Below are 26,329 nucleotides of genomic sequence, written 5' to 3'. Positions count from 1 at the left end.
TGTCTGGGAGGTCTGTGTGTCTCCATTCACTTGCATTGGTATCGCCACATCAGAGGGAGCGGGACTTTCCGACCTGACACCGCTGGCGGTATTCTTTATGAATTAACATTTTGCTACATTTGTTCCGTTAATCACCGCACAAGGCGGTGATTTATCACTCTGCTCGGTATGTCTTTTTTTCATGCGGAAAGAGCCTTTATGAATGCTGACTTTGCCGAGTGGTCGGTAAAGTCAGCTGTTTTTAGCATTTCCGCATGCGGAAATGCTTTATGAATGATACCCATTGCGTTTATTTTCTGGTGAAATGTTGCCCACATTGCATTTATTTACTGCTGAAATGTTGCCCACATTGCGTTTATTTTCTGGTGAAATGTTGCCCACATTGCGTTTATTTCCTGCTGACATGTTGCCCACATTGCGTTTTATTTTCTGGTGAAATGTTGCCCACATTGCGTTTTCTGGTGAAATGTTGCCCACATTGTGTTTTATTTTCTGGTGAATTGTTGCCCACATTGTGTTATTTCCTGCTGACATGTTGCCCATATTGCTTTTATTTTCTGGTGTCTGGGGAAACTGTTGCTGCATTTATTATTCAATGGTCATAGTCATAGTTGGCTGTGTTTGCTGCTTTGGGGTTACGGTATACTAATAAATAGCATCACACAGTTTCTGCACACCCATGATGCGAATCCTCGTTTCACCACATCATGGCGGAAACACTGCTTTCTTATGCCTCGCTGTTACATCATTACGTTAGCTCCGCCCACACAATGTCATGGTCACACCCATTTTTCGGCGCTGCGCAAACGCCCCAATTTTTGGCGCGGCGCGCGAAAAACGCCTCCCCCCAGCCTTTTTTTGCCGCGGCATGGGGATGTCGATAATGGCATTTTGCTACTAAAGTTATTTAACGCTTTGTCCTAAAACGTTAAACAACCATAGTAAGAAGATGTAATTAGTGGCATCTGTGATACATTACCTGGTCCCGTTGATCCCGTCCCATCCACTTCCTGTTTAGTTTTCAAGAGCCCTGCAGCCAGCCAATCACAGAGGCCTAGTGCACACCAGAGCGGTTTGGCTGCGTTTTGCGATCCGCTTGCTGCTGCGGATACGCTTGGGTAATGTATTTCAATGCGGTGGTGCACACCAGAGCGGGAGGCGTTTTGCAGAAACGCATACTCCCGGGCTGCTGCAGATTTTGGATTGCGGAGGTGTTTCTGCCTCAATGTTAAGTATAGGAAAACCGCAAACAGCTCTGAAAAACGGCACTTCAGAGCGGTTTGCCAGGCGGTTTTTGTTACAGTAGCTGTTCAGTAACAGCTTTACTGTAACAATACATGAAATCTACTACACCAAAAACGCTTTACAAAACCGCAAAATGCTAGCTGAAACGCTACAGAAAAAGCGTTTCAAAATCTGCTAGCGTTTTGCGGAGCTGCTAGCGGTTTTTGGTGTGCACTAGGCCCATGTGAGGACTGAAGCCCCATGGTGATTGGCTGGCTGCCAGACTCATTCAAACTAAGTAGGAAGTGGAGAAGACGGGTCGCTCAGGAGCAGGTAATGTATACAAATCCCCCTACCTACTCTGACACTGAACCCTTCCACTACCTATGCCTAAACCTAACCGCTCCAGCCCGCTGCCTAACCCTGAAAAACTCCCCCCTCCCGCTGCTTAATGCTAACCAGAGCCGGCGCTGCCATAGAGGCAAAGGGGGCAATTGCCCTGGGGCCCGACCTCTGCAGGGGTCCTGCGCTGCCTGGCGAGTGTGCTTCCTGTAATTACCTATCTCAGCAAGCGGGCAGGCAGCGGCTGCACATACCGTGCATTCTGAGGCTGGCACGCTGTCTCCCTCCCACTCTATGACCCGGTGCGTGTTTACACATTACGCGCTGGGTCATAGAGAAGGAAGGAGACAGCGTGCCTGAGAGTGCACGGAATGTGCAGCCGCTGCCTGCCTGCCCACTGAGATAGATAATTACAGGAAGCACACTCGCAGGAACCCGGGCAGAAATTGGGTGACAGTCAGAGCAGGGGAAGGAGAGATGGGGGGGGGTTGTGGCGTCTCAGGTAGGAGCGCCCCGTGCTAAAGTTCGCCCCAGGACCCTGGGACCCCTTAAACCGGCCCTGATACTAACCCCCTTGCCTCTAGCTAATTCCTGCCGCCACAGGTGGCAATAGTACAAGCCGCGAATATGGGAAAGTAGATACAATTATGGCACCCGATGCCGCATGCCGCTAGATGCCCGCTATTTATTGGGCGCCATAATTTAACCTTCCTGCTGCTGATTACGGCTTGTAGTATCACTGCCTATGGTGGCGCTATTTTTATAGGCACTTTTCCTGCGCCATTATTACCTGATCCCCTGGGAGGAGCTCACTGTCATCAGATATCAACCAACACCATGGGCTCTATTCATAACATTTTTGCAGTAAAAAAAAATCTTGGAGGAAAAACACTGCATCGGTATTTTAGACTTCTGTGTGCTAATTCATAAACATTTTTACAGTTTCGATAAAAGGTCAGGGAATTCCCGAACTAAACTAGCGGTGCTGCCTGAGGTGATACATTTCCTCTGTGCAGAGACAGAGTTACAATAAGGCTACTTGCACACCAAGACGTTGCGTTAGGTGCTACGTTAAGGTCGCATAACGTGCACCTAACGCAACGTATGGTGGTGCGGGAGAGGACGTTAGAGTGAGCCGCGTTAGGCGGCTCTATCCGTATAAGGTCTCCCAGAGTGGCGCTGATTGGCCGGCAGGACCATGTGATGCGGAGCGAGACACTCCGCATCACGTGGTCCCGCCGGCCAATCAGCGGCCGCCAGTGCAGTGAATATTAAGTAGCCATGTGCGCGGCTACTGTAGCTGCATCTCCCCGCCTCCTCTCCGCCCCCCACTGAGCATGTGCAAACAGTCTAACACGGCTTAAGCCGCTGTAACGCCGTAGCATGCTGCACTTTCGGCAGAACGTGCAGCGTTACATGTAACGCAACGTGGGCTGTGTGAACAGCCCACTTGTGTTACATTGCTGTGCGTTGGGGGAGCGTTACAGGCGCACTAACGTGCGCCTGTAACGTCTTAGTGTGTAAGCAGCCTAAAAGAGGCATTTACAACTTCCCTTTAGATGTGCATTTTTTTTAAAACTGCCTCTCCCTTGCCCTGAATCTTCTCTGAATCTGTCAGAGGCCTGGTGCAAACCTAGCGGTTTTTGTAGCGTTTTCCAAACCGCTTCCTCCTGTGAAAACGCTTGGCTAATGTATTTCAATGAGATGGTGCACACCAGCGGTTTGAGGTTTTTAGCAAACCGCAAACCTGGGTCCTGCAGCGATTTGCAGAAGCGTTTCTGCCTCAATGTAAAGTATAGGAAAAGCTCAAACCGCTCTGGAAAACGTTGCATCAGAGCGATTTTCCAGGCGTTTTTGTTACAGAAGCTGTTCAGTAACAGCTTTTACTGTAACAATATTTGTAATCTGCTACACAAAAACACTCTCAAAAACGCTAGGCATGTTTAGAAAACATCTCTAAACATGCCTAGAATCTCTCTGAGTTCTGCTCCAAAAACCTCTAGCGTTTTGAGGATCTGCTAGCAGTTTTGGTGTGCACTGGGCCTAATAGTCTTTTCAAACAATCTATTTTATTGCAGCAGCTTAGAAGAACTTCAAGAAATGTTAGGTCTCCTTTCCATGAACTGTTGATAGGCAGTGAAATGCCTCTCAAACTCTCTCAACTGCTGCCTGGTAAATGCTTGCTGCTGCATGACAACAGCTTACTTCTGCCTGGTGACTGCTTGCTGAGCACACAGCTCAACAGTTCGTGGAAAGGAGGCCTTACACATGCAGGCTTTCTGATGTGAAATTTATCTGAAAACAGGTACCCAAGAGATTAAAAAACACAGCCTGGGTATTCCGGAAAGCCTTTTTTGTACTGTTCTCTCTGCTGCTGCCTGGGAGGTCTGTCCCCATTAGCTTTTTTGTTATTCGCTGGCTTATCAACTTTTCTAAACAGACGTTATTCTCCGTCCTGATACCGCCTGCTCTAATCTTTATGAATTGACATGTAATGACATGTGTTGTGATAATCGCCGCACAAGGCGGTAATTTCCCGCACTGCTCAGGAATTGTAGCTTTTCATGCGGAAACAGCTTTTATGAATTGACACTTTGCTAAATGGTCGGTAAAGTCAGCTGGGAATGCTTTATGAATAGAGGCCCATGTATATTGGACAGTAGTCTCAGGTACTTGCACAAAATGTATTGTAGCCTTGGCTAATTCACAAGCATTAGTATCAAAAACGTTTGCATCAAAAGCAAACCCTTACATTTAGGCCACATTCACACTAGAGCGTTTTGCCGCGATTTCAGCAAAATGCTCAAACGCTAGCGTAATGAAACCCTATAGGCCCAAAAATGGGCAAAAACACGAAACGCGAAATGCTAAACACATCGCCTGCACCATTTTCAGACGATTTCCCGGCAATCGCGTTTCAGTGCTATAGAATCAATAAATGCGATCGCGGCAAAATCACCACAGTGTTCAGTGATTTTTCCGTGTGAAATCGGGAAAAATCACTCCTGCAAAACGCCATTAAAAATCGCCGGAGTTTTGCGTTTTGTAAGTGTGAATTGGATCCAATCGCTATGGCGCACCGCGCACAGTTTGAGGACCCCTGTGTGGGGTCCTGGAGCTGTTGCACTAGCGATTGCGTCCAAACGCTACAGGCAACAGCCATTACCGGTGTCCACTAATCTTTGTGCCAAGTGTAGGTGACACAAGGGGTTAGTCAGTTAGGTAGGAGTTAATATTTTACTTGCGGGGAGAGAAACACTTTATTATTTCCATTTTGACAAGTGGAAACAAGCCCATCTATTTGTATTGGTTATGCGAATCTGCATGCAGAAAACGCATGCAGAAAACGCATGCAGATTCACGATAGTGGAAACAGGCCCGGAGGCCTCATTTCTACGGACTGTTTTTAGGCAGTGAAATGCCTCTCAAACTCTCACAACTGCTCACTGCTGCCTGGTAACAGCTTGTTGCTGCATGATAACTGCTTACTTCTGCCTGGTAACTGCTTGCTGAGCACACAGCTCAACAGTCCGTGGAAAGGAGGCCTTAGGCCTTTTCTCCACGAACTGTTGAGCTGTGTGCTCAGCAAACAGTTGCCAGGCAGCAGTGAGCAGTTACCAGGCAGCAGTGAGCAGTTGTGAGAGTTTGAGAGGCATTTCACTGCCTAGAAACAGTTCGTGGAAAAGAGGCCTTAGTGAATTGTAACTTGGGAAGGTGATCGGTAAAATCAGCTGTTTTGAGCATTACCGAATGCAGTAATCCTTTGTGAATAGAGCCCATTGAGGTGAAATTTGGGCACCCGTAGCACCGGATAAATAGCATTTGCTGGGTCCAGTGCCCAATATTTACCCCTCAATGCTAAGATTTAAATGGCACCAAATTAAGGCCTCTTTTCCACAAACTGTTTACAGGCAGTTAAATGCCTCTCAAACTCTCACAACTGCTTGCTGCTGCCTGGTAACTGCTTGCTGCTGCCTGGTAACTGCTCACTGTTGCCTAGTAACTGCTTGCTGAGCACACAGCTCAACAGTTCGTGGAAAAGAGGCCTAAATTGGTGGCTATTAGTGGTGTGGAGGAGTGGTGAAGGTTAGACATCAGGAAAGGTGTCTGTGCGGGGGGAGGGGGGGATGTTCTGTGTGAGAGTAGGGCTAGGTTTAGCTATAGTAAAATACCAGTACTTAATACTAACATTTTATGATCTTTCTTTACACGTTATCAGTAGAATAACGATACATTTACCGATATTCTACTATCGGCTTTCTGGGGTACCCAAATTTCCAGGCTTATAGAGTTAACAGTCAGGTGGTCATGTGGTCATGATGAAGGTGTGGCTTGTAAGCAGGTCTCTTTGCTCTGAGAACATACAGACCTTTAATTACATGATTGGGAGAGGGGCATGTTTTTGTTCACATCATGCACAGTGCCAAGGACAGGTTTGCAGTAGCGCTGAAGCAGCTGCAGTCATTCAGTACCATGTACGACTACAACAAAAGGTTACAGTCATTTACAGATTGGCCATTTACTGAAAACTGCAAGTGTACGCCTGAAAATGTAAGTTTCCAAAATGTGACTTAAGTAGTCTGTCTGTTGCCACACTAGCTTGATGGGAACATGGATTTAAAACTTGAAATGTAGTGTTTTTTATCCTATGTTTCTGGAATTGGTGGATGCTAAACTAGACCTTTTGTATGGACAGGAAAACGTCATGTTAGTTTACTTTAGGAGACCCAGCAGGAAACCTTATAGGAAAATTCAGCTAATGTGATTGGATGGACGGCACCGTCTTGAACTGCTACGTTTCCAATAGGTTGTAGTAAAATATGCCTATGATTTTTGGCCAATCACAATGCTTTGTGCTGTAAGAAGTAACTGATTGGAGAACTGTTCCCTATGAGGTGTCCCATAAAATAGACTAGCTCCAGTCTTACCACCTCTGTGTAGTGTGAGGGCAATCAGATTTTGAATACTACGAAGAGACTGTGCAAGTAAGTTCTCATATTATCACATGGAAGTGGTAACAGTGGTCAATCATTGGCCAATGAAAATTGGATGTGTGTACACCTCCTAAGTTTTTAGCTCTGTGCAAAAGTCTGGTTCTGCCCCAGCTGATTATGATTCTTGTAGATTAAAAATGTGACATTTGAATAATCTGCTAGTATCTGGAGCATGTCATTGTGATGTAAATAATTATGGCAAGAGTGCAAACTTACTGCAAGTCATATGCAGCTTGGTATTGGCAACATTGACAGGAAGCGCATGTGATTGGCCTATTTCCAAACTGCCTATCATTTGCATGAATGCTGGAATGATTTGCCTCTCCTTGACCATCCTTTGGCCTCTTTTTTCCACGAACTGTTTACAGGCAGTGAAATGCCTCTCAAATCTCACAACTGCTCACTGCTGCCTGGGAACTGCTTGCTGAGCACACAGCTCAACAGTTCGTGGAAAAAGAGGCCTTTTTCATTAGCGATGATGAAAGAGAAGCAAATATGAGTTTATGCAAATATATGCAGCTTGAAAATGGACCAATCAATTTGAACCTGAGTTTAAATTGATCCATTTACAAATTGCATATATTTGTATAAAAATGTGCATCAACTCTAAAAGTTTTGCATACCATTGATCATCCCTATTCATCTATTATCACAGCAATGTCTACATCTTGAAGCATTCAAATTGGCCGATTAGTGTTCATATTATTACTAGTCTACAACCTAAAACAAAAGGGAAGGGGACACAGGAGTTAGCAGTTGAAGCAGTGAGTCTCAATTGCTACAGCTACTTATAGTCTTATCTGAAAAGGTGTGTTTTTGTGAGTGTTTCAAGGTTTCCAGGCTGGGAGCATGACAGACAGGGACGGATCTTGGGGGGGGGCAGCGGGTCTCTTGCCCCAGGCGCAGTTTGTTGCATTCTTAAAAAGGCGGCAAAATTTGAATGGGAAATGGCGGTTTAGGCTCCAAAACCTGACCTCTAGGCGCGCCAAAACCTGACCTTTAGGCGCCAAAACCTGACCTTTAGGCGCCAAAACCTGACCTTGCCCCAGGCGCAACTTGGTCTAGATCCGTCCCTGATGAGAGGCTGCGAGACAGCGCAAAATAGCGCAGGGAAATTTGAGCACCCACTGCGCCACCATAGGCCGTAAAAATTACGGCTATAGCGGCGCTCAGACAGAAACTTGTTGCCATCAAAAGACAGAGCCCAAATTACTATGAAAACAATGTAATTCAGCCGCCAGCAATAGCTGGCAGCCATTAGAGTTGGGCCGAACCTCCGATTTTCGGTTCGCGAACCGGGTTCGCGAACTTTCGCGAAAGGTTCGGTTCGCGTTAAAGTTCGCGAACCGCAATAGACTTCAATGGGGATGCGAACTTTGAAAAAAAAAAATTAATTATGCTGGCCACAAAAGTGATGGAAAAGATGTTTCAAGGGGTCTAACACCTGGAGGGGGGGATGGCGGAGTGGGATACATGCCAAAAGTCCCCGGGAAAAATCTGGATTTGACGCAAAGCAGCGTTTTAAGGGCAGAAATCACATTGAATGTTAAATGACAGGCCTAAAGTGCTTTCAAACATCTTGCATGTGTATACATCAATCAGGTAGTGTAATTAAGGTACTGCTTCACACTGACGCACCAAACTCATCGTGTAACGCACCGCAAACAGCTGTTTGTGTAGTGACGGCCGTGCTGGACTGGTGCGCACCATGGCGAGAGTGCAGGTTTTGGTGGCTTTACAGCCCATATGGTCAGTCACCTGGCTGATGTAGCTGAATGACAGAACAGTGACTGTCCAGCTGATCAAATTTGGTCTGACCACAATGAGGCAACGACCTTATTATCGTGGGTGTGCCCCCCGAGACACTCATCTAGGCGCCGGTCATTGCTCCATTGTGATACGCAAGCCCCTTCACCACGGCAAGGTAATGATCACGAAGGGGAATGGGCGCATGTTCATGCCTTTTCTTTTGTTGTTGCAGCTGCCCGCAGTGCAGCCAGAAAAATTAGGCAGTCATGTACACGCACCCGAAAAATTATTACAGCGGCCGCTGCTAGCAGCGGCCTAAAAAATTCAGCAATCCGCCTGGAGTCCCGGACCCTGTTGGTGGTGGCGGAGAAGGTAGTGAAGCGGCCTGCAGGCAGACATGCTGTGTGGAGGGACTGGGAGCGACTTAGTCTTCTTGGGGCAGGCCAGGCAGCCAGTCACACGGCGTGCAGGCAGAGATGCTGTATGTGCGGGGACTGACTTAGTCTTGGGGCGGGCAGCAGCCCTCCGGGATCCATGCCTCATTCATTTTTATAAAGGTGAGGTACTTAACACTTTTGTGACTTAGGCGACTTCTCTTCTCTGTGACAATGCCTCCAGCTGCGCTGAAGGTCCTTTCTGAGAGGACGCTTGCGGCAGGGCAGGAGAGAAGTTGGATGGCAAATTGGGACAGCTCTGGCCACAGGTCAAGCCTGCGCACCCAGTAGTTCAAGGGTTCCTCATCGCTGTTCACAGCAGTGTCTACATCCACACTTAAGGCCAGGTAGTCGGCTACCTGCCGTTCCAGGCGTTGGTGGAGGGTGGATCCGGAAGGGCTACGGCGAGGCGTTGGACTAAAGAACGTCCGCATGTCCGACATCACCATGAGATCGCTGGAGCGTCCTGTCTTTGACTGCGTGGACACGGGAGGAGGATTAGTGGCAGTGGTACCTTGCTGGCGTTGTGCCGTCACATCACCCTTAAAGGCATTGTAAAGCATAGTTGACAGCTGGTTCTGCATGTGCTGCATCCTTTCCACCTTCCGGTGAGTTGGTAACAGGTCCGCCACTTTGTGCCTGTACCGAGGGTCTAGTAGTGTGGCCACCCAGTACAGCTCATTCCCCTTGAGGTTTTTTATACGGGGGTCCCTCAACAGGCAGGACAGCATAAAAGACGACATCTGCACAAAGTCGGATCCAGTACCCTCCATCTCCTCTTGCTCTTCCTCAGTGACGTCAGGTAAGTCAACCTCCTCCCCCCAGCCGCGAACAATACCACGGGAAGGTTGCGCAGCACAAGCCCCCTGCGACGCCTGCTGCGGTTGTTCTCCTGCCGCTGTCCCCTCCTCCTCCTCCTCCTCCCCCAAAGAAACACCTTGCTCATCATCCTCTGAGTCTGACTCATCTTCTGCACATGACCTCTCTTCTTCCTCCTCCTCCCCCCTCTGTGCTGCCGCAGGTGTTGAGGAAACAGCTGGGTCTGATGAAAATTGGTCCCATGCCTGTTCCTGCCGTAACGGTTCCTGGTCACGCTCATTCGCAGCTTCATCCGCCACTCTACGCACAGCACGCTCCAAGAAGTACGCGTAGGGAATTAAGTCGCTGATGGTGCCCTCACTGCGGCTCACCAGGTTGGTCACCTCCTCAAACGGCCGCATGAGCCTGCATGCATTTTTCATCATTGTCCAGTTGTCGGGCCAGAACATCCCCATCTTCCCAGACTGTTTCGTTCTACTCCAGTTGTAGAGGTACTGGGTGACGGCTTTCTTCTGTTCTAGCAGGCGGGAGAACATGAGGAGGGTCGAGTTCCAGCGAGTGGGGCTATCGCAAATGAGGCGTCTCACCGGCATGTTGTTTTTACGCTGAATTTCTGCAAATCGTGCCATGGCTGTGTAAGAGCGCCTCAAATGCCCACAGAACTTCCTGGCCTGCTTCAGGACATCCGCTAAGCCAGGGTACTTTGCCACAAATCTTTGAACCACCAGATTCATGACATGTGCCATGCAGGGTATGTGTGTCAGCTTCCCCATATGCAAAGCGGCAAGCAGATTGCTGCCGTTGTCGCACACCACGTTGCCTATCTCCAGGTGGTGCGGGGTCAGCCACTCATCCACCTGTTTCTTAAGAGCAGCCAGGAGAGCTGCTCCAGTGTGACTCTCCGCTTTGAGACAAGCCATGTCTAAGATGGCGTGACACCGTCGTACCTGGCATGCAGCATAGGCCCTGCGGAGCTGGGGCTGTGTAGCTGGAGAGGAGAACTGCCACTCAGCCAAGGAGGAGGAGGAGGACAGCGAAGAGCATGTAGCAGGAGGAGAGGAGGTGGCAGGAGGCCTGCCTGCAAGCCGTGGAGGTGTCACAATTTGGTCCGCCGCTTTCTGCTTGCCATCGTTCACCACCAGGTTCACCCAATGGGCTGTGTAGGTAATGTAGCGGCCCTGCCCGTGCTTGGCAGACCAGGCATCCGTGGTCAGGTGTACCCTTGACCCAACGCTCTTCGCAAGAGATGACACCACTTGCCTCTCAACTTCACGGTGCAGTTGGGGTATGGCCTTTCTGGAAAAATAAGTGCGGCCTGGCATCTTCCACTGCGGTGTTCCGATGGCCACAAATTTACGGAAGGCCTCAGAGTCCACCAGCCGGTATGGTAACAGCTGGCGAGCTAACAGTTCCGCCACGCCAGCTGTCAGACGCCGGGCAAGGGGGTGACTGGCCAAAAGTGGCTTCTTCCGCTCAAACATTTCCTTCACGGACACCTGACTGCTGCTGTGGGCAGAGGAGCAGGAACCGCTCAAGGGCAGAGGCGGAGTGGAGGAGGGTGCCTGTGAAGGTGCAAGGGAGAGAGCGGCATAAGCAGATGATGCACCTGAAGGAGGAAGAGGAGAAGGAGGGTGACTTTGCTTTTGTGTGCTGCTGCTGCTTTTGCTCAGGTGGCCATCCCATTGCTGTTTGTGCCTTTTCTGCAGGTGCCTTCGTAAGGCACTTGTCCCTACGTGAGTGTTGGCCTTTCCACGGCTCAATTTTTGTTGGCAGAGCGAACAGATGGCTTTGGTCCGATCTGAGGCACACACATTAAAAAATTTCCACACCGCTGAGCCACCCTGGGATGTGGGCACCTCAGCAGCTGATGCTGAAGGGCAAGTTGGCTGGCTGTACATAGGTGGCGAATCTGGCGATACATGGTGCCGGACTCTGCCACCAGCTGTTTCTGACGAAGAGCTGCCCCAGCTTCTTTCAGCAACTTCTATCCTCCTACTACTCTCTGACTCCCCCTCTGAACTGTCCCCCTCTTCATCTCCTCTATTGGGAACATACAGAGGATCCCTATCATCGTCATCATCGTAATCATCCTGCCCAGCTTCGCTTGCCTCAGAAAAATCCAAATGTGTAGGTCCTTCATCCTCCTTACACGTTACATCCATAGTGTTGTCGCGTAACGCAGACATATGAGCTGGTGAAAATTCATCTGGCTGTAACAATGGCTGTGCATCAGTGATTTCACCACCACTAAATAATTCTTGCGAAGTGTCAAATGCAGCGGAAGTGGTGCTAGTAGTAGCGCTGGTGGCTGAGCAAGATGAGGTGTTCTGTGTCGCTAAATACTCAACCACGTCCTGACAATCTTGGGAGGTGATGGGACGTGCCTTCTTCCGAGCACTGTACTGTGGGCCAGGTCCACACGAAATTACATTTACACGACCTCGCGCAGACCTGCCGGGTGGCCTTCCTCTGCCTCTGCCACTACCTCTTCCTCTTCCTCTACCTGTTTTGTCCATATCGGGTATGCACGGAGTGGTATATCACACTGCGTGCACTCACGTAGGTAGGTGGGTTCACTTAACTGCACAGGTATGCGCACTGATGCGGTGGGTTCACTGAACAGTACAGGTATACAGTGGCGGGTTCACTGAACACAACAGGTATGCAGTGGCGTGTTCACTAAACAGGTATACAGTGGCAGGTCCACTGAACAGAACAGGTATACAGTGGCAGGTCCACTGAACAGAACAGGTATACAGTGGCGGGTTCACAGAACAGGTATGCAGTGGCAGGTTCACTGAACACAACAGGTATGCAGTGGCGTGTTCACTAAACAGGTATACAGTGGCAGGTCCACTGAACAGAACAGGTATACAGTGGCGGGTTCACAGAACAGGTATACAGTGGCGGGTCCACTGAACAGAACAGGTATACAGTGGCGGGTTCACAGAACAGGTATGCAGTGGCAGGTTCACTGAACACAACAGGTATGCAGTGGCGTGTTCACTAAACAGGTATACAGTGGCAGGTCCACTGAACAGAACAGGTATACAGTGGCGGGTTCACAGAACAGGTATACAGTGGCGGGTCCACTGAACAGAACAGGTATACAGTGGCGGGTTCACAGAACAGGTATACAGTGGCAGGATCACTGAACAGGTATGCAGTGGCAGGATCACAGTACAGGTATGCAGTGGGCTGAGGGCTCACTGAACAGAACAGGTATGCTGTGGCAGGATCACTGAACAGCTATGCAGTGGCAGGATCACAGTACAGGTATGCAGTGGGCTGAGGGCTCACTGAACAGAACAGGTATGCTGTGGCAGGATCACTGAACAGGTATGCTGTGGCAGGATCACTGAACAGGTATGCAGTGGCAGGATCACAGTACAGGTATGCAGTGGGCTGAGGGCTCACTGAACAGAACAGGTATGCTGTGGCAGGATCACTGAACAGCTATGCAGTGGCAGGATCACAGTACAGGTATGCAGTGGGCTGAGGGCTCACTGAACAGAACAGGTATGCTGTGGCAGGATCACTGAACAGCTATGCAGTGGCAGGATCACAGTACAGGTATGCAGTGGGCTGAGGGCTCACTGAACAGAACAGGTATGCTGTGGCAGGATCACTGAACAGCTATGCAGTGGCAGGATCACAGTACAGGTATGCAGTGGGCTGAGGGCTCACTGAACAGAACAGGTATGCTGTGGCAGGATCACTGAACAGCTATGCAGTGGCAGGATCACAGTACAGGTATGCAGTGGGCTGAGGGCTCACTGAACAGAACAGGTATGCTGTGGCAGGATCACTGAACAGCTATGCAGTGGCAGGATCACAGTACAGGTATGCAGTGGGCTGAGGGCTCACTGAACAGAACAGGTATGCAGCCAGGAAGAAGTTAAGCCTAACTAATCTTTCCCTATATGAGAGACTGCAGCAGCTCGCCCTACTCTCACTAATGCAGGCACACGAGTGGCCGTAATGGCCGCCGCTGCCTGCCTTATATAAGGGGGGGTGGGGCTCCAGGGGCTAGTGTAGCCTAATTGGCTACACTGGGCCTGCTGACTGTGATGTAGAGGGTCAAAGTTGACCCTCAGGTGCATTATGGGGCGAACCGAACTTCTTCCGCAAAAGGTTCGCGTGCGGTACCCGCACGCGAACCACCTAAGTTCGCGCGAACCCCGTTCGCCGGCGAACCGTTCGGCCCAACTCTAGCAGCCATATTACGTTTTTCCCCCGGCGTCCATGGCGGCCTGGAGAGGGAATAATAAACACTGCCGGGACTTTTGCAGTAGCGGGTGAGCTGATCTTTTGGCTTTGCCTTGCGCCCAAATTTCCCAGCCCCATTTTTGCATGTATGCGACAGACTGTGGGGGGTTGGAGGGGGCTGAATTATGGACTCGCAGAGGGGAGGAAGAACTGTCTCTTCCTCCCTGCCCATATTTGAAGTTCTGCTCAGTCAAAAATTACGACTGAGCAGAATGGGGGGGCTACAGGTGATGCTGGAGGGGAGAGAAGTGTTGTGTGCTAGTCGCAGCACCAGTGATTAACCAGCCGGGACGTATGGACGAGCTCAGCTCGTCCATTACCGCCGGAGGCTGCCGCTCAGGCCCTGCTGGGCCGATTTTCATCAAATAAAGAGCAGCACACGCAGCCGGCACTTTGCCAGCCGCGTGTGCTGCCTGATCGCCGCCGCTCTGCGGCGATCCGCCGCGAGCAGCGGCGAAAGAGGGTCCCCCCAGCCGCCTGAGCCCAGCGTAGCCGGAACAAAAAGTTTCGGCCAGCGCTAAGGGCTGGATCGGAGGCGGCTGACGTCAGGACGTCGGCTGACGTCCATGACGTCACTCCGCTCGTCGCTATGGCGACGATGTAAGCAAAACAAGGAAGGCCGCTCATTGCGGCCTTCCTTGTTTATTCTGGGCGCTGGAGGCGATCGGAAGAACGCCTCCGGAGCGCCCTCTAGTGGGCTTTCATGCAGCCAACTGAAAGTTGGCTGCATGAAATAGTTTTTCTTTTATTTAAAAAAAAACCCTCCCGCAGCCGCCCTGGCGATCTTAATAGAACGCCAGGGTGGTTAAACAGTATTAAAAGTATAGGAGTGGAGGGAACCAGGTCAGGGGTATTTTAACCACCCTGGCGTTCTATTAAATGTGTCAGGGTGGCAGCGCAGCAGTTTTTTAAATTTAAATCATGTAGCTAGCCTAGCGCTAGCTACATGATGCCCCCTCCCTGCGGCGTTCGCCCGTACCTTACGATCGCCGCCGACGCGTACCCTCGTAAGGAAATCCCGTTCTGAACGGGATTTCCTTTAGGGCTTCCCCCGTCACCATGACGACAATCACGATGACGTCATCGATGTTGTGATGTCAGATGGAGTCCCGATCCACCCTCAGTGCTGCCTGGCACTGATTGGGCAGGCTGCACAGGGGTCTCGGTGGGGGGGGGGGGGGGGGTAGCGGCGCATTGGCGTCAAGCGTCAGCGATTGTCCCCAACACGCAGCAAGCATAGTGCTTGCTGCGTGTTTGAAAAAAAAATTATGAAAATCGGCCCAGCGGGGCCTGAGTGGCGCCCTCCGGTGGTCATGGATGAGCTGAGCTCGTTCATACCGCCAAGGAGGTTAAACTGGATCCTTGGTAATTAGTAACCAATGGAGAGAATGGCAGAGAGTGGCTGACAGTGGCTGCCTCCAGAGGAGTGGGAGGAGAAGTGGATGAGACTGGAGGAAGAGTTTAGTAGAGACAGGAGAGGTGCCACTCTGCTTTTTGGTAGACCACTGGGTAGGGCGTTACAGTAGTCAAGACAGGATATGATTGACTAAACTGGTTACAGGAGCGTAGCAATAGGGGTGCAGAGGTTGTGACCACATCGGGGCCCTTGGGCCAGAGGAGCCCCAAGGGTCCCTACCTCAACTGCAGTATTAGCTCTCTATTGGACATGTGCTCATAATGACTTCTATAGATGCTGGGGATGGTTGTAATCATTAACCAGCTGTTCCCCATCCCCCTTCTTGCACCTCTGACACTGTAGTTTCCATTGGCAGGTTTTGGTGCGCCGTATCAATTACGTCTAGAGTGCTTGAGGGGGGGCCCCAAAGTAAAACTTGCATCGGGGCCCACAGCTCCTTAGCTATGCCACTGACTGAGTAGGAGGTGCCCAAAAAAATTTCTTCAACTGTGTCATGAACCCAGTAGATGAGACAACCCAGTTGTCTCTAAGTACACAATAAAGTCCATATCTTTTCTGAATTCAACATTGTTTGAAGTCTAAGAAGGTCCTACCTTCCAGAAGTAATCGTAAATGGAGTGCTAAGTACGTGTCCTGTCATCTACTGGGTTCGTGGCACAGTTGAAGAAACTATTTTTGGGCGCCTCCTACCCAGTTAGTCCTTGCTTTAAACCCCCATGTAGGGGGCGTACCCTCATATTTCTAAAGGACGTACCTTCTTTGGAGTTGCAACCACCACATCTACATAAGGCCAGGTGTGGACGATACTTCCCCACATGCGTTTCGGAGTGGTTGCTTCTCAGCAACCTAGCTATGTGAGTATATCTATTTTGCTTACGATTTCTACTCTCAGGGCCTGACAATACTACACCATATTGGGCTATCAGTATCTCCTTTTTGTGTGTGTTTTTTTTTTTCTTCTTCTTCTTCTTCTCTTCTTCTTCTTCTCTAACGAGGTCATGATTAGAGTATGTACAAGCATTTTGGGTGCCTCCTGTAAAAGTAAGGAACGAGTTATGGAAATGAAATTTGAGATGGAAGTAACAGGATGTAGTTGACCTCCCCGGTGGTATGATTTATTTACAGATTTTAGGGTCTAGAAGCGGTGCAATTTTTTTTTTTAGCATGCTTTCAGACCCTAAAATGCGGAAATAATCATACCACAGAGAGATCTGCGGCAGCCCCTGCACTTGCTCACCTGCCTGGGATCCAGCGATGCAGTTCTCCCTCCGTTCTCTAGGTGGCGCTGTAACCCGATAGTGAGATCGCTGGCTGTCATCATCGTACCAGGGGGATGCAGAGCCTTGGATGACAGGAAGAATACTGGCTGCTGGCATCTGGATCCCTGGAGAGGTGAGTTAAAATGCCCGCTGCATGCCATTGCTCTGCATAGACCTCATAGCAGTCACCACGACTCTAGCTCTGGGTTACCACTCTGAACTGTGGATTTCCAACCCAAAGCCTGACTCGGGGTTACCGCCAGGGTGGGTAATGTGCAGTCTAAATGAGAGCTCAGCGTCCAGAATTACCCCAGACAGTGAGTTTTAGGAGTTAAGGTTATTGGGGTGTTTTGTACATTGATGGTGACTATAGGAGGTTGAACAGAGAGCAATACCAGTTGACTGGCAGCCCTGTTGATCTATTTGCTGAAGTAGTGTCTGAATCACACTAGAAACAAGCATGCAGCTAATCTTGTCAGATTTGACAATGTCAAACACCCGATGTGTTGCATGCTTGTTCAGGGTCTATGGCTAAAATTATTAGAAGCAGAGGATCAGCAGAATAGCCAGGCAACTGATATTGCTTAAAAGGAATTAAATATGGTGGCCTCCTCTTGCTTCACTTTCCCATTAAGAATTTAGGGCTCAAAATGACAATTTACCTGCAGTGAGACTGTAGTAGAACAGAATTACAGCTGTTAAAACTCAACATATAAATAATACAACACTTATGATTGTCCTGCTAGATGGCAAAGGCTGGATTTGTCCACTGTCCCTCAGAGAATGAGCCAGATGTCGCCTGCTGCTTTTTTTGTCTCAAGGAGTTGGAAGGTTGGGAGCCGGATGATGACCCCTGGTGAGTCCACACTTAAGACTTCTAGCAATACTATGCTCTGCATGCATGTGAGGGTTATTGGAGATGCTTTACAGAAGCAGGATGTACAATGGTGCTCATAATGTTGACTTCTTCCAACTGGCAACAATTTTGAGATTAAAAGCATGGACGTGTTTTTATAAGGCCACATACAACACTCCCTAAGTACGTACACGCATCCCACAATTAGTGCACAACCAACTGGACATGACTAACACCACGACAAACAGTTTACATGGCTTGAATTTTCCAGGCACAGAGAGCACCTGAACGACCAACGCATTTACATACTGCAAGTGAAACAGTGGACTGCACGACATGGCCGCATTCAAAACAAGTGCATTGTTCAAACAATGTTGTAAATGCATGGCCAACTGCATGATGTCAGCCCAAGGGAAGCAGGAAATTTGGGTGTCTGCGGATAATGGACAGTTTACCTGCCCCATAGGTGCTAATGCAAATATCAACTATGGGGTGCCTAAAGACGATACTTGTGCAGCCAATAATTAGCAGGTGTTGGCGTCCTTTTAAATTTATCTTCTTTTGTGTTCACGTTATATGCATTGGGGTAGGCACATGGGGGGTGGGTGTCAAGAATAAGTTTAGGCACCGGGAAGGGGCTTTTCAACTCCCCCCCCCCCCCCCCCTCCTTTCATTAAAATTCCTCTTTAAGGTCACCCCAAGGATCAAATATCAGCGAGGGAATCCATGCTGCTTGATAAGGCTTGAGGGACACCTAAATAAACTTTTTTTTTTTTTTTTTTTTTTTTTTTTTTTTTAGTCCAAGGATCATTACAAATATGTTTTTTAAAAAAAGGGACTCTAGAGGGGGAGATCCTTCTCGGGAGAAGGCTTGGATACATGAATATGAGGTGGAAGTTCTAGAGCAGAACAAATGGTTGCATGCACAGAAGACTTTGCATGTGAAGTGGTATCTGGAAATGAGTGAAGGGAATATGGGGAGGAGGTTAATTTGTAAAAAGATTTAATTTGAGGGTAGATGTTTGAAATGGATATTCTGGATACTTGACTGACATAGAATCAAACGACATAAATGGAGGAAAGAGGTGAAGGACGGCACTGCAATCTTCAGTATTTATTAGTAAATATGAAAAGTAACAAGCAATAAACAATTGTTGTGAGAGTAGGTGTTTCAAACAAGTGGAAAAACACATAACGGTCCTGGTGAGCAGGCAGGAGGCTCCGCAGAAGCGAGTGTAGCACGAAACTGCCGTCAGGCTACTAGTGCCCCGCACCCACTTACCCACTGCCTGCTCACCAGGACCGGTATGTGTATTTCAACTTGTTTGAACCACCTACGCTCACCACAATTGTTGATTGCTTGTTCTTTTTGATATCTACTAATAAATACTAAAAAATACTGAAGAATGCAGTGCCGACCTCTACCTCTTTCCTCCATTGAATACTGTTATCAACTCACAGGTCAGAGCATGCATTATCGCCGTAAGTGAGTGCTCCTGTAACAACGCAGTAGCCATCCTCCTGTAACCTCCATGTACTGCAGTGCCGGCAGCTTTCTCTCTTCAATAGTTGTCAAACGACATTAAGGCTATTTTCACAATAGCCGTTGGATAAAGGGAAGCATACAGTAATAAAAAGTATGCATCACCTTCACTGTAAATATGCACATTTTGCGGTTAACGCGCTGAAGACCGTTATATACCGTGAAGCAACCGCCACACTCTGAACGTCATTATAGGTGGTGCATTGCTATGTGGCGAGCCACGTTACACAGCAGCTGTTATGCTGCATCGTAACGCACCACTGTGAACATAGCCTTATGCTGCTGGCACATGACTAGCAAAGAGTAATGTCCCGTTTTAGGACACTTAAAGTGAGAGGGATATGGAGGTTGCCATATTTTAAAACAATGCACATTGCCTGGCTGTCTTACTGATCCTCTGCCTCTAATACTTTAAGCCATAGACCCTGAAAAAGCATGCCACATATCAGATATTTGACTGGATTTGCCACGTGCTTCTTTCAGGTGTGTGATTCAGACACTTCTGATGCATGAAAGATCCGAAGCACAGCCAGGCAACTGGTATTGTTTAAAAGGAAATAAATATGGCAGCCTGTACATCCTTCTCACTTCAGGTTCCCTTTAAATGGTCTCACGGTCTGCTGCTACCTTATGAATGCTGGCGTAGAATTTTTTTTGTGTTGCTTTTTGTAGGCAATGCATTGAGCACTTTGGATTTTAACTCTCCAGTTGCAATGCTGTTTATTGCAGGGCTGAGCATTCAAAAAGATCTGCTACTTGTGGCTTCCTCAATCTGTCAAAAGACATTGAAGATCTGACAATGGAAGAGATGCTCCGCCTGGAGGTTTTTCGGATTAAGACATTTTATGTAAGGAATTACGTTTATTATTTTTAAAGCTATTAGAAAAATGTTGGGACCAGTGCTGTACAGACACATCGCTAGCCTGAAGGGTAGAAAAAAGAATTGCTATGGGGATTGGTGGAGGGATGATGATTGGCAAAAGTTGGTACAAATGCCTGCAAGTGGGGTAGAGAGAAAATTAAATTGTGATTGGTTCTGCTTGTGTGTTGGGGGATCGTTGTCATGCCAGATCCTTAATGAGTCTTGACCCCAAATGGGATTCATCACACCAGATCATTGACTTAAACAGTCGTTATCGGCAGACATTATCATGTGTGTATATTCCTTAAGATCAATATGTAAATAACATAAAAGGCTCCGCTCTTGTTACGTATTAACAACAAATATAGATGCGTTTTTTTTTTGTTTTTTTTTTTTTATTCAGGATACAACAAAGTACACTTTATACATAAAACTTATACTTTATTCACTTTTACTATAACAGTTAGAGATGGCCCGAACCTCCGATTTTCAGTTCACTAACCACGAACGCGAACTTCCGCAAACCGCAATAGACTTCAATGGGGAGGCGAACTTTGAAAACTAGAAACACTTATGCTGGCCAGAGAAGTGATGGATAAGATGTTTCAAGGGGTCTAACACCTGGAGGGGGGGGGGGGGATGGCGGAGCGGGATAGACGCCAAAAGTCCCGGGGAAAAATCTGGATTTGAAGGAAAGCAGCGTTTTTTAAGGGCAGAAATCGCATTGAATGCTAAATTGCAGGCCCAAAGTGCTTTAAAACATCTTGCATGTGTATACATCAATCAGAGAGTGTAATTAGAGTACTGCTTCACACTGAAAAACTCACTGTTTTTAAAGCACCTCAAACAGCTGTTTGCGTTGTGACGGCCGTGCTGGACTGGTGCGCACCATGGTGAGCGTGCAGGCCGTGGCAGTTTTCAAGCCCATATGGTCGCCGGGCTGTGGTAGCTCAATGATAGAACAGTGACTGTCCAGCTGATCAAATTCCCCCCCGCGAGACACTGATATAGCCGTCGGTCATTGCTTCATTGTGATACGCAAGCCCCTTCACCGCAGCAAGGTAATGATCATGAAGGGGAATTGGCACATGTATATGCCTTTTTGTTTTGTTGCTGCAGTGCAGCCAGAAAAATAAGGCGGGCATGTACACACACCAGAAAAAGTAGTATAGCGGCCTTAAAAGTTCAGGAATCCATCTCCAAGCGGCCTGCGGGCAGAGGTGCTGTGTGGGGGCTGACATAGTCTTCGGGCGGGCAGTAGCCCTCCGGGATCCATGCATCATTCATTTTGATAAAGGTGAGGTACTGGACACTTTTTTTGACTTGGGCAACTTTTCTTCTCAGTGACAATGCCTCCAGCTGCGCTGAAGGTCCTTTCTGACAGGATGCTTGAGGCAGGGCAAGACAGAAGTTGAATGGCAAATTGGGACAGCTCTGGCCACAGGTCAAGCCTGTGCACCCGGTAGTCCAAGGGTTCATCGCTGCTCACAGTGTCTACATACACACTTAAGGCCAGGTAGTCGGCTACCTGCTGGTCCAGGCGTTGGTGGAGGGTGGATCCAGAGGCGTTGGACTAAAGAATGTCCGCATGTCCGACATCACCATGAGATCGCTGGAGCGTCCTGTCCTTGCCTGTGACATCACCCTTAAACGCATTGTAAAGCATAGTTGCCAGCTTGTTCTGCAAGTGCTGCATCCTTTCTGCCTTCTGGTGATTTGGAAACCTCTCCGCCACTTTGTGTCTCTACTGAGGGTCTAGTAGCATGGCCACCCAGTACAGCTCATTCCCCTTGAGGTTTTTTTTTTATATGGGGGTCCCTCAACAGGCTGGACAGCATTAAAGACGTCATCTGCACAAAGTTGGGTCCAGACATACTATCCATCTCCTTGCTCTTCCTCAGTGACGTCAGGTAATTCCGTCTCCTCCTCCATGAACAATACCATGGGAACGTTGAGCAGCACAAGCCCCCTGCGACACCTGCTGCAGTTGTTCTTCTGCCACCTCCTCCTCCTCTTCCAAAGAAACACCTTCCTTATCATCTGAGTCTGACTCCCACACGACGACTCTTCTTCCTCCTCCTCCTCCTCCCCCCTCTGTGTGCTGCCGCAGGTGTTGAGGAAACATCTGGTTCTGATGAGAATTGCTTCCTCCTGTAACTGTTCCTGTTCATGCTCCTCCACAGCTTGATCCACCACTCTATGCATGGCACGCTCCAGGAAGTAAGCGAGCGGGATCAAGTCGCTGATGGTGCCTTCACTACGACTCACCAGGTTGGTCACCTCCTCAGACGGCCGCATGAGCCTGCATGCATTTCACATGAGTGTCCAGTTGTTGGGCCAGAACATCCCCATCTCCCCTGTGTGTGTCCTTCTACTGTAGTTGTAGAGGTACTTGGTGACGGCTTTCTCCTTTTCTAGCAGGCGAGAGAACATAAGGAGGTTCGACTTCCAGCGAGTTGGGCTATCGCAAATCGGGCATCTCACCGGCAACTTGTTTCTCTGCTAAATATCGGCAAAGTGTACGATGGCCGTGTAAGACCGCCTGAAATGCCCATACACCTTCTTGGCCTGCTTCAGGACGTCCTCTAAGCCTGGGTACTTTGACACAAATCTTTGAATGACTAGATTGAGCACATGTGCCATGCAGGGTACATGTGTCAGCTTTCCCAAATTCAAAGCGGAAGTGAGATTGCTGCCATTGTCACACACCACGTTGCCGATCTCCAACTGGTGCGGGGTCAGCCACTGATCCACCTGTTTAAGAGCAGCCAGGAGAGCTGCTCCAGTGTGACTCTCTGCTTTGAGGCTAGACATGCCTAATATGGTGTGACACCGTCGTACCTGGCATGCAGCATAGGCCCTGGGGAGCTGGAGCTGTGTAGCTGGAGAGGAGATCGCAGCACCAATAGAATTGAACTGCCACTCAGCCAAGGAGGAGGAGGATGACGACAGCGAAGAGGATGTAGCAGGAGGAGAGGAGGTGGCAGGAGGCCTGCCTGCAAGCCGTGGAGGTGTCACAAGTTGGTCCGCTGCACAGCCACGTACTCCCTGCTTGTCAGCGGTCACCAGGTTGACTAAATGGGCTGTGTAAGTAATGTATCTGCCCTGACCGTGCTTGGCAGACCAGGCGTCCAAAGTCAGGTGGACCCTTGACCCAACGCTGTGTGCCAGAGATGACACCACTTGCCTCTAAACTTCACGGTACAGTGTGGGTATCGCCTTTTTAGAGAAATAATTGCTGCCTGGTATCTTCCACTGTGGTGTCCCAATGGCCATAAATTTTGTTTTTTGGACACACGCACGTGAACAGGCGGCAGCTGGCGTGAAACGGCTGTAGTGCCGTCCACATATCCCCTGGTCACCTCTTCCCCGCTCACCTTGGCACCCCCATCGATCCAGGTTTGACAGTTCTTTTTATCAATGTCATTAATGCTGGCTGTTGGCTGAAAAATGGAATAAAAACATGCAAGAGGAAGGTGCACAGCGCTCTTTTTGTGTGCTTTATAATTAAGTTTGTGCTCTGCACTGTTTAAAAGTTTGCTGCACTTCTCTATGCTTGGACTGTGAGCTGACTATTGGGTGCTGCTGCACGGGTGAAGCTCATTGCAGATTCATTGGAGCTAGCTTTACCCCCCGCTTAACCAGCTGTGTGCCAAGTGTTTTTCTCTACTGAAGTGTACTACAAATTTACGGAAGGCCTCAGTCCACCAGCTGGCAAGTTAACAGTTCCGCAAAGCCAGCTGTCAGACACCGGGCAAGGGGTGACTGGCAGAAATTGGCTTTTTCCGCTTAAAGATTTCCTTCAGACACCTGGTTTCTGTAGGCAGATGAGCATAAACCGCTCAAGTTCAAAAGCGGAGTGGAGGAGGGTGGCTGTGAAGAAGGTGCAAGGGAGAAAGCGGCTGAAGATGCTGCACCTGAAGCAGGAAGAGAAGGAGGGTGGCTTTTCTTTTGTGTGCTGCTTTTGCTCAGGTGCTCTTCCCATTGCAGTTTGTGCCTTTTCTGCATGTGCCTTCGTAAGGCAGTTGTCCCTACGTGGGTGTTGGCCTTTCCACGGCTCAATTTTTGGAGGCAGAGAGAACAGATGGCATTGCTCTGATCTGAGGCAGACACATTAAAACATTTTCAAACCACTGAGCCCCCCTGGGGTGATGGCACTATGGTGGCATCAGCAGCTGACATTGAAGGGCATGTTGGCTGGCTGTCCATAGGTGGCGCTACATGGCCACCAGCTGTTTCTGACGATGAGCTCCCCCTGCTTCTTTCAGGAACTCATCTCCTCCTACTCCTCTCTGACTCCCCTCTGAACTGTCCCCCTGTTCATCTCCTCTATTGGGAACCCACGTGGCATCTGTATCATCATAATCATCCTGCCCAGCTACGCTTGCCTCAGACACCTCATAAACTGCACCAACAGCAGGTACTTAATCATCATCCTCCTCCTCCTCCTCCTCCTCCTCCTCCTCCTCCTCCTCCTCCTCCTCCTCCTCCTCCTCCTCCTCCTCCTCCTCCTCCTCCTCCTCCTCCTCCTCCTCCTTACACGTTACGTCCATAGTGTCGCCTAACTCAGACATGAGGTGGTGTAACTTGCTTAGCGCCTTCATCTTGTTGTAACAATAATGGCTGTGCATCAGTGATTTCCCCACCAAATTACTCCTGCGAAGTGACAAATGCAGCGGATGTGGTGCTTGCAGTAGCGCTGGTGGCTGCGGAAGATGAGGTGTTCTGTTAGTCAACCAAGTCCTGACAATCTTGGGAGTTGATGGGACGTGCCTTCTTCTGAGCACTGTACTTTGGTCCAGGGCCGCACAAGATCACATCAGCACTACCTCGCACAGACCTGCCGGGTGGCCTTCCTCTGGGTCTCCCTCTACCTCTACCTGTTTTGTCCACATCAGGGGGGGGGGGGGGTGATGAAGTGAAAGGTATGCACTGACTTGACTAATACAATGTGCAGTTAGCTGGTATGCACGGAGTGGTGTATCGCACTGCGTGCGCTTACGTAGGTAGGTGCACTGAGCACAACAGGTAGGTGTATGCAGTGATGGGTATTACAAATGAGACACACACACCTGTGTAATGCAAGTGGGCCACACAAAAAATAATAATAATAAAAATAAAGTTAAACTTCCTGATCTACCTTTTTTTTTCCACCGAATGGAGTTATATATATTTTTTTGTTTGTTTTATTTGGTGGGGGTAGGGATGAATAGAATTGGTAGGAGAACCAGTTAAGGTGAATCTATAAGGATATAAGTTTAAATGTAACAAAATTGTGTCTGCTTCTCTTGTAGAGCAAGCTTGCGAGTGTGTTCAGCGAGTACCTTGATGAAGAGATGACGGCTACAACTAAACGCCTGGTGGAATACTTTGCCAATCAGCACAACTGCTCAATAGACGTGGATTTTCGCCATTGATTGTTATCCCTTTATTTTATTTTAAATATAATTTTGTTTTGAAAATAAGTTCTTTGGGCTTTTTCATATTTGTACAGCACATGAATGGAGTATGGTTTTTATAATCTTCACAACCTACTTATCATCATGGTTTATTTAATAAAAAAAAATAAAAAAAAATGCTTTTGGTTTACACTTTTTTTTTTTTTTTTTTTTTTTTCTCTCAGGCCATCTGACATGCCATCTTAAAGTGTACCTGAAATGTTTGATAGGGGTGTATTTATACTTGCCTGATGCAAAACTTGTACCAGGGCCCATAGCTCCTTAGCAATGCCACTGGATACAAATTTGACAGGAATGGACCAGAAATGTACACATTTATGTGTGAACTAGGTGGCCACTAACGGTCCAATTTCTAGCGAAAAATCGTTCGAGCGATCAGAAATTCTGATCGCATGAAAAATCGTTCACTACACCATCAACTAACCAATCATTGCTTCCTATCTATCACAACCACCAAGAAAATCCAAATTTTCGTTCAACGCAAATTCATTCAGGCGACATTTTTTTCACTCGTTCATAATCAATTGTGTCCACCAATGGAGATTATTTACAACCAATCCGATCAGAATTTCTGATCGCTCGAACGATTTTTTGCTAGAAATTGGACAGTTAGTGGTCAGCTTAATCAGCCATAGAAAACTCAAACAGAACTAATACCAACTGTCAAAAACTGACCGGAATGGATATCTTTCATGTTTAGATGCAGCCTAATACTTTCTGAAATCAATACACTGCAACCTAAAGCTTTGCTTCCATCTAAAGTAAAACCTACGGACCTTGTGCTGAAAATGTAGGGTGTACATGGTTTTGGTTTTTTTTCTTCTCCAGATGCCTTGGAATATCTTGTATTATCAGCCTGTTGAAGATGATCAGCATTTTCCTGCTTTTTTGAGCATTTGGTGTATAACCCTTTCCTGTGTGTGCCACTAGATGTCTCCCTCTTCGTGTTGAATATGTACTTTCGGTGCAGTGATCCACCACTTGGCTTTCTGTGTGTTGTAGATACTCATGCTAATAGAGCCCAATATCACCTTCAAAGCTCCTGACAGCTGCTTTAGAGACCAAAAAAAGTTTTTCTTTAAAGCTGTTGCCAGAACCATGA

General features: G+C 48.4%; 1 protein-coding gene across 3 annotated transcripts; it reads left to right on the top strand.

Moving 5' to 3' along the window:
• The first annotated feature begins 1,387 nt into the window (after window positions 1-1,387).
• On the top strand, window positions 1,388-25,258 carry LOC137544048 (baculoviral IAP repeat-containing protein 5.1-like). 3 transcript variants are annotated; one of them, XM_068265117.1, is made up of 5 exons: window positions 6,047-6,117; window positions 16,528-16,640; window positions 17,254-17,363; window positions 19,636-19,753; window positions 25,063-25,258. In XM_068265117.1, exons 2-5 carry the CDS (start codon window positions 16,596-16,598, stop codon window positions 25,183-25,185), a joined length of 396 nt encoding a protein of 131 aa, XP_068121218.1. In that variant the 5' UTR covers window positions 6,047-6,117; window positions 16,528-16,595; the 3' UTR covers window positions 25,186-25,258. The 3 variants fall into 3 exon arrangements, with proteins under 3 accessions (XP_068121217.1, XP_068121216.1, XP_068121218.1); XM_068265116.1 differs by lacking the exons at window positions 6,047-6,117; window positions 16,528-16,640 and adding an exon at window positions 1,388-1,557; XM_068265115.1 differs by lacking the exon at window positions 16,528-16,640 and having other exon boundaries at window positions 5,719-6,117.
• Window positions 25,259-26,329: the final 1,071 nt, after the last annotated feature.

Source organism: Hyperolius riggenbachi, chromosome 2 (genome assembly GCF_040937935.1).
Source record: "Hyperolius riggenbachi isolate aHypRig1 chromosome 2, aHypRig1.pri, whole genome shotgun sequence".
Classification (NCBI taxonomy): domain Eukaryota; kingdom Metazoa; phylum Chordata; class Amphibia; order Anura; family Hyperoliidae; genus Hyperolius; species Hyperolius riggenbachi.
Note: the sequence above shows the minus strand (reverse complement) of the source record. Positions and strands in the feature narration are given on the sequence as shown.

What these genes read in the sequence shown, in the direction of transcription:
- LOC137544048 (XM_068265115.1), top strand. Translation starts at nt 5,980, where the DNA reads ATGCACAGTGCCAAGGACAGGTTTGCAGTAGCGCTGAAGCAGCTGCAG. An exon ending in GCAAGTGTACGCCTGAAAAT is followed by an intron (nt 6,118 to 17,253) that starts GTAAGTTTCCAA and finishes TTGTCCTGCTAG; the next exon opens with ATGGCAAAGGCTGGATTTGT. An exon ending in TTCGGATTAAGACATTTTAT is followed by an intron (nt 19,754 to 25,062) that starts GTAAGGAATTAC and finishes CTTCTCTTGTAG; the next exon opens with AGCAAGCTTGCGAGTGTGTT.